General features: G+C 42.3%; 1 protein-coding gene across 1 annotated transcript in view; it reads right to left on the bottom strand.

Annotated features, from left to right (window-relative positions):
* Lama4 (laminin subunit alpha 4) overlaps positions 1 to 7,719 on the bottom strand; it is a 157,905-nt gene that overhangs the window by 97,505 nt on the left and 52,681 nt on the right. The window contains exon 4 of the mRNA XM_031348564.1: positions 5,170 to 5,250. Within this exon, the coding sequence (XP_031204424.1) occupies positions 5,170 to 5,250 (81 nt within the window). The remainder of the gene's footprint in view (positions 1 to 5,169; positions 5,251 to 7,719) is intronic.

Raw genomic sequence — 7,719 nt, 5'->3', positions numbered from 1 at the left:
GAGAAATGAGGCTAGCAACACACACAGGCTGAGAAATACGGCTAGCAACACACACAGGCTGAGAAATACGGCTAGCAACACAAGTCTGTTCAAGATTAGAAGTCCAAAGGCCAGAGGCAAGGCAGAGAGTGGCACCCAGAACTCTATGAAAACAGTAGAACTGATGTTTGTTCAAAAGACTTGGTTCCTTTTAGAGCAAATTGGGCCAAATTTCTGAATCTTCTTTACTGTTCTTTTCTATCTCTGAGGCCATCATCATCAAAGTCATCATTGCCACCTCTGATGACATTGTACCCTCTGCTGTGTCTCTCTGCTGGAGTCACTCTCCTGGGTCACACTTTAGGGTACTAAATTCACTTTGGGTTTGGTTTATTTTCCCCATTCTCCTCTGATCCTCTAGCAACAGCACCTACATGGAAAATCTTCATGGGGTCTTAGTATGCTCCTTATTCTGTCACAAAAGTGAGAGGATGAAGTATATAATAAACGCATGTGATTAAAGGCAATGTGGAGCACTGAGGCAGAAGCATTGAGACCAAACTGAGATCTGAAAAACACCATTGAGTGCCAGGTCTCTGGGTTTTGACATTGGATTTATCACTAAACAACATTATGAACTTAGATTAAGTCTCCTCATGGCTCTGTCAGCTCCTCCATCTTTCAAATATGCCTCTTGTGGACTGAAGGTCACACTGGATAGGAATGAGAAAAGCAAATTGTCCCAAAGGCTTGTGAATTTCCTAGTTATATACAACAGCAGCCAACTTCCATTTAAAGCTATTAGCCAAAAGCAGTCATACAGTAAGCACACACAGAAATCATTCAATAAGAGTTAGTTATTACTCTTGGCATCACAGTTGTAATCGTAGAACAGACAGATCTAAAGTCCTCATATGGTGGGTGTGTGCCAGGTAAGAGGAGATAAGGAAAAAGAGACGGGCAGAGGAGTCGTGGACACAATGTGATGACAAGGTGGGTGGCTGCATTTGATCTATGCTCCTTCGTAGGGCACGAGACAGACTAAGCTAAATGTGTCTTATGTTTTAGACCTTCCAACTTGTACACAGTATGACTTCACTTTAAAGACTATTTTCATAGACTAAAACCCTTCCAGTGTTCATTAAAAATAATCTTAGCATATTTCAAATATAAAAGCAAGTGGAAACTCCATATGCCTATGGCTTTTATATGTCTGTAAAGAAAACCAGAATGGAATTTCAAATAGAGTATGGGCAAAACTAAAAAAAAATCAGAGGGCCAGAGAGATGACTCCATGGTCAAGAGCTCTTGGTGCTCTTGCAGAGGATCGGGGTTTTGATCCTAGCACCCGAATTTTATCTCACAACCGTCAATCAACTCCACTTCCAAGGGATCTGATATGTGTGTCTGGTCTCCTCAGGCATGTACATATATACAGGTAAGCTTTCATATATATAAGATAATAAATAATATTTTATAGAGCAACAAGAAATCAGATTCAAATGAATAGTAATTCAAGGTGTTGGATGATGTCTTGATGCAGTACGGGGCTTGCAATGGGATGTGATGTGGGACTGTGAGGAGAGTCTCACTTTGTTGCCCTGGCTGGCCCCGAGCTAGGCTCAATCTTCCTGCATCAGGTATGTAGGACAATAAATGTATGCATGTACCGGCGCCTGGCTTTGGCCCTTACTGTTTACTGCTTTCTGTGAGTGGTTTTCTGGTGTCTCCTTCCCTAGCCTTGAAGTTCCTTAAGGACAAAAGACTGCCTCTTAGATGAGCTCATACCAGAACCACTCCACCTTGCACTGTGAGACCAAGTTTTGAGGTACGGGACCTCTGCACACTCTCTCTAGGTGGAGGGAGGATGAGGGGGAGAGTTGGGGACAACAGGAAAGAGCAGACGGAGCTGAGAGAGTTCCTTAGGCTGACCCTTTCCACGCAGACAGTAGCTTCTGTAAGGGAAGCTTTCGTCTTAGTCCCTTAGTAGATGGTGGATGCAGAGCATGTCAGAAGGATCTAAGAGATTAGCCTGTCTCTACTGCATCTCAGAGGTTTGTTTAAATGATTCTCTTAAACAGGAGGGCATTTGGGAAAACCAGTGCAAAGACATAACAATAACATAAATGTGTTTACCCCGAGTGTTCAAATCCTGACTCCCTACTTCCCCTTCCCTCCAGTACTAACGTGGCTTCAGACGTGTCCCTTGGCACAGTTTCCTCATCAGCACAATGGCAAAATGTGACCTCCTCTCAGAGTGGTTGCAGGGCTGACTGATGATGAATGTAAGTCAGGGAGGTTGTAAGAGGTGAGTAGTGGTCACACTAAATGCCCGCACAATGTCTAAGGAAAGGGACTTAGGAAGATGAGGCAACTCATCCCAGGCACACACGATGCCAGTGATGAGCATGAGTCAATAGCTACAACGGCTGACTTGTCACCAGCTACCTGTCACTGAGCATTTGCTAGGTTCCAGGGGCTGTCCTTCATCCCTGGCAGTATTGTCTCACAGTGGGGGGTATGAGGTAGGGGCTTGCCTTTCTCCCATTGTGTGGAAGTGGGACTTAACACTGAGAGAAGTCAAGTAACTTCCCCAGAGCATCACAGAGTGGTCGGGACACAGCCCACTGATGGGTCTCTGTAACACCCACCTTCTACTTCCGAAACTAGCGCTCTTTCTAGTCTTCAAATAAATGTTAAATTTTTATGTATTTTGTTTTAAATTGAGTTTTAACATGAAAAGTAATGGGTTTGTGATGGCATATTTTCTCTTTTTCTCTCTGTTACACACACACACACACACACACACAATTTTTAAAAATCTGCTCCTCCAGCATCCTCCCCCATCTGCCTTCTCCATCCTCCCCCATCTGCCTTCTCCTCGCCCTCTTGGTCTCCTTTCTTCCCCAGACGGTTCTGTTCTCATGTAGTATGTATGTCACTAGTTTTCTGTGTGCACTTGCCTTATGCTTTTCTTTCCCTCTCCCTTTCTGTTTTCATGTTACTTGCACCTGCACATGCCCATTTAAGTCTATACTCTGAGAAAAATACGCAAAAGCCCATCTTTTAGAATCTGGCTCAGTTTGCTAAACGTAATTGCCTCTATCCAGTTTTTTTCCAGTCTCCCCTACAAATGTCATGATTTAGTTCTGCTTAAGCCCTGAATAGAATTCTGTTGCATAAACGTGCGTTTTCTTATCTACTTATGCACTGATAGAGCTCTCGGCTTGTTCCATACCTTGCTCACCGTGGACAGTGCAGCAATAAACATGGCCATGCACATATCCCTGTGGCATACTGTTTAGAATCCCCCTACCCTACAATATGCAGCTGGAGTTCTTTCTACAACATAAATTTCCCAGGGCAGTATAAACATCATATCAGATCCTGGCTTACTGGGTAATGGCAGATCCCACAGGCTTCTGATGTGTGCAGGGTAATTAGTTATCTGCAATCATGTGTCTGTAGTGGGCATGCTGCCCTGTGTCAGGGTGGGAACCCCTGTTTCCCCATAGAAGTCTTATGTGTACCAGTCTGGCACTTGATCAGCAGGGCCATTAACTCCTCCTGGCCGACACTGGAGAGATTCATTAGTAATACACTTTGTCCTAATCAAATTATACAGAATTTACCTTGAGACACAGGAGACAAAGCCCCACCCTTGCCTGGCACACAATCACCTCAGGTCTATGGAACCAGAGAAAGAGTAAATTGTGTGCCTTGTAGTTCTGTCTCCAAATGAGGAGACACGCAATGATTATGTCACAAATAGTAATTAATCACCCCATGTGATTTCCTTTGCCAGTCCTCCTATAGAATGATAGTCATGTGGGTTCTCAGCTCTCAGTTTCCCTCCTGTAACATTAATGGAAAGGAAATGTCCATTCACCGGGTACAAGAATTACCTACATCCGATACTTTTAAAAGTTAATGTAACAACACAGAGATCTTGTTCCTTTCCCACACGCTATAGCTATTTTTGAGTTTCAGAACTACACTCTGAGAGATGCAAGGTGATTTCTTAGAAGACAGACAGCTTGTAATTAAGGATTTATTTCTTTTTCTTTTCTTTCTTTTTTTTTTTCTTTGAGACAGGGTTTCTTTGTATAGCCCTGGCTATTCTGGAACTCTGTAGACCAGGCTGGCCTCAAACTTAGAAATCCACCTGCCTCTGTCTCCCAAGTGCTGGGATTAAAGGCGTGCACCACCACTACCTGAAGAATTTATTTCTTAAGCCACAGGCTGAGTTTGTGAGTCCCATTGAGGAGCTGGCCAGCATATGCTGTCCACGAGGTGAGACGCCTGTGGATATGTTGCTAGACTGAATGTTTGGCCTGTACCCTTGGTCCTTCCCTCCCCGTCTTTATGGAATTACAACATCACGAGGTTGCCTGAGTCCGGTGGTGAGGCCTGTGTTCACAGTGTCTCTGTTATGAAGACCTCTGGGAGATTCTTTTAGTTAAAGGCATCTCATCTTAGAGAATGGTGAGCAGCTGACAGATGGAATGGATGGCCAATGCCTTACTAGGAAATCATTGGGGGAGCCCCCCTTCCCAGCTCCTGCAGTCTTTCTTCAAACCACAGAGCAACTAAAAAGGACATGTTGTGTAAGCACCCAACAGGGATTTGGAACACCCGTGCTTGTGAATTTTATTTTATAAGATAATGAGTGAATTAAGTAACCAGTGAGTTCTTTGTCCATTTCTCATTCTATGAGCAATAGAGAATTCAAGAGAGGAGTCCCTTTCTATTTATTCACAAAGTCTCACTCTTTGTTGAAGAGACGTTAGTTACAGTACTGGTTTGTAGTGTTGGAGAGAACAGAGACTGTCACCAGAGCCATTTGGAGAATCTCCCCAGCACACCCAGGTTCATTTCCTTCCTTCCCTGCCAGTTTATCCCAAGGTGTGACCCTGGGCTGGACCAAGGGGAAAGTCTGTCGTCGCTGTACTGAGACATGAAGTCTGAGGACGGCACCCTCCTTGGGGTTCTGAAATGTTTTTCCACCCCCAATTTGTGCATCAACCTCAAAACCTTTTGAAGAGAAACATAGCAGAGCTGATGCACACACACACACACACACACACACACACACACACACACACACACACACACACACACACACACACACACACAAAGCTTCCTCCAGCCCTACAGGGAAAACAAAAGAAAGAATTTTTTTCTGTTTACCTTTCACAGTTAGGCCCAGCATAGTTTTCTTTACAAATACATCGAACAGCTCCGTTTTTCCGGTAGCAGGATTCTGCAAAGCTAGAATTGTGACACATGTTAGAAGGCATCTCATTGTCACTGATGTGTGATGCTGGAGAAAGGGCTGGCTGAACTTTGGTTTAGATCATTTCTACCTGGCTGTTCTCCAACGAGTGCAGTATGCTTCAATTCTTACCTTTTGGGGGAGACTGGGCCAGCAAGCTCAGACTGAAAACCCTCCTCCATGGGGGGCTGTCTCCCAGGTATACCATTATACATCTCTATATAGAGGTGGTTTATTAATTTTGCTTGAAGCTGGGGGATTTCTCACATAGCAGGTTTTATACATATATGTACATATATATATATGTGTGTATATATATATGTGTATATATATATGTATGTATATACTCAAATATATAATAATATCAAATATATAAGCATTCAAATATATAATATATATTTAAATGTAATAATTTCAATTCAAATATATATAAATATTCAAATATATAATATATTCAGATATATAACTTTAATTCACATATAGAAAATTTCAAATATATAATATATTCAAACATATACACATATTCAAATATATAAATATAAATTCAAATATATATTTAATATTTACTTTTCAAATGCAAATTTAAAATATATGCTCAAAAAAAACCAGAAGTCGAAAATTTACTGGTAACTTTTGAATTCTCTCAGATTTCTACCACTTTCTGTGTGACATTAGAAGTTTCTGTCTAGTTTTTCTATATTCAACCTCTGTTTTTAAAGATCAGGAGTCGAGCCGGGCAGTGGTGGCGCACGCCTTTAATCCCAGCGCTTGGGAGGCAGAGGCAGGCGGGTTTCTGAGTTCGAGGCCAGCCTGGTCTACAGAGTGAGTTCCAGGACAGCCAGGGCTATACAGAGAAACCCTGTCTCGAAAAACCAAAAAATAAAATAAAATTAAATACAGATCAGGAGCCAGTCCTACCATCCACAGAGCCTTAACCTTTTTCTCTATGTACTTTAAGTCTCAGGACTAAGGGTCAAGGTGTCAAAGTAGACCAAAGAGCCAAAAACAAGTCTTCAAGAAAGAAATAGGGTCCATAATAAAATTAGCCATATCTGCAGCTATTATCTGCATCTGTCTATATCATCTGTCTCCCCTTGGATTCCTCCTTTCTTCTTCCTTCTCCCTCTTCCCCAAGATATAAAACAGAAAAGTAATTTAAAAAATCAGTACAGCAGAATAAATAGCTATCCTAATTTATTGGGACACAAAAAATGGAGGGTTACTCTTTCAAGTATGGAAAATTTCACAGTGAGACACAAGTTGTGTGACATGTGGGTGTGACTTTAGAGTGTGACTTTTGCATTCTGTTTGGCTTCTGTACTGTACAATCAGGGAGTGACCTCTGATCTCAGGTTCCTGCAAGTGTCAGCAATTTTACCCTAATGATGGTTGAGGAAAAGCAAGTGGGTATGTCTGCTTGGTTAAAGGTGGTTATAACATCCGGATGAAAACAGTGGATCCTCCTCATTCAAAGGTGACGTTAACGGTTTATTTTCTCAGCAGTTTGGTAAGAACATTCCACAGACACTCTACCCTTAATTTCGTCTGATCTTATTCCTTAGCTGACCTAGAGAAGGCTTGCCCGTTGCATCCAGAAAAAAGAACAAATATTTGTGTATCTTTCTTTGAAGGTGTTCCATCCAGCCTGCCTACAGATCAAAGAGGAAACGTCTGCCTGGGGTTTCTGGAATCCTGTGCATTTAGCTGATGTCTTAAGGTTTCAAACAGACCTCATTTTCCTTAAGTGGAGCTATTAGCATAGTCTGCCCTAGAATAAACAAGTGGACTCTATGCAAATGCTCCCCCCCATCCCCGGGAGCCTCGGCAGGGGTACCAGCCGGGGATATTCAGTTGTTTTGTTTTCACTAGCATTAACTGTTTATGCTTTAAAATTAAGGAAATCCCTAGTGTTGGATGTAAAATGAAAAGCTGATCTCCCTCAGTCTACTCTGACTTCTGTGGTGCCCTCTGCAAGTGCGAAGGTGGATTTGTTCCGGGAAAACCCCTAAAGTTTAAGGAGAAATAGAAATTTAAAAAAAAAAGTGTTTGCTTACACGTCTCAAGTATTACCTCCTTGCTTAAAAATAACATTTACTTTTACTTTAGTTCCGTTGTCTGTGTGTGTGCCTGTGAGCCTGCCTGAGGAGACCTGGGGAGGCCTGGAGAGGGCGTCCGACTCTTAGAGCTGGAGTTGCAGGCAGCTGCGGGATTCCGGGTGGTGGGAACAGACTGCTAGTCCTCTGCAAGAGCAGCAAACACTGTTAAGTGCTAAGCTACTCTTCCCTTTGTTTTCTGATATATTGTTGTTAACTGGAAAACCCACGTCCTAGGTGGTCAACTCAAGCCATCAGTATAATTCAGATTCTGAACTAGGTGCGTGTCTGAGAAGTTGTCTGATTTCTTTTTTTTTTTTCTTCTTTTTTTAAAGATTTATTTTTATTTATTTTATGTGTATGAGTACATTG

Source organism: Mastomys coucha, unplaced genomic scaffold, assembly GCF_008632895.1.
Source record: "Mastomys coucha isolate ucsf_1 unplaced genomic scaffold, UCSF_Mcou_1 pScaffold3, whole genome shotgun sequence".
NCBI classification, from domain to species: domain Eukaryota; kingdom Metazoa; phylum Chordata; class Mammalia; order Rodentia; family Muridae; genus Mastomys; species Mastomys coucha.
This window is presented reverse-complemented; position numbering and strand designations above follow the sequence as displayed.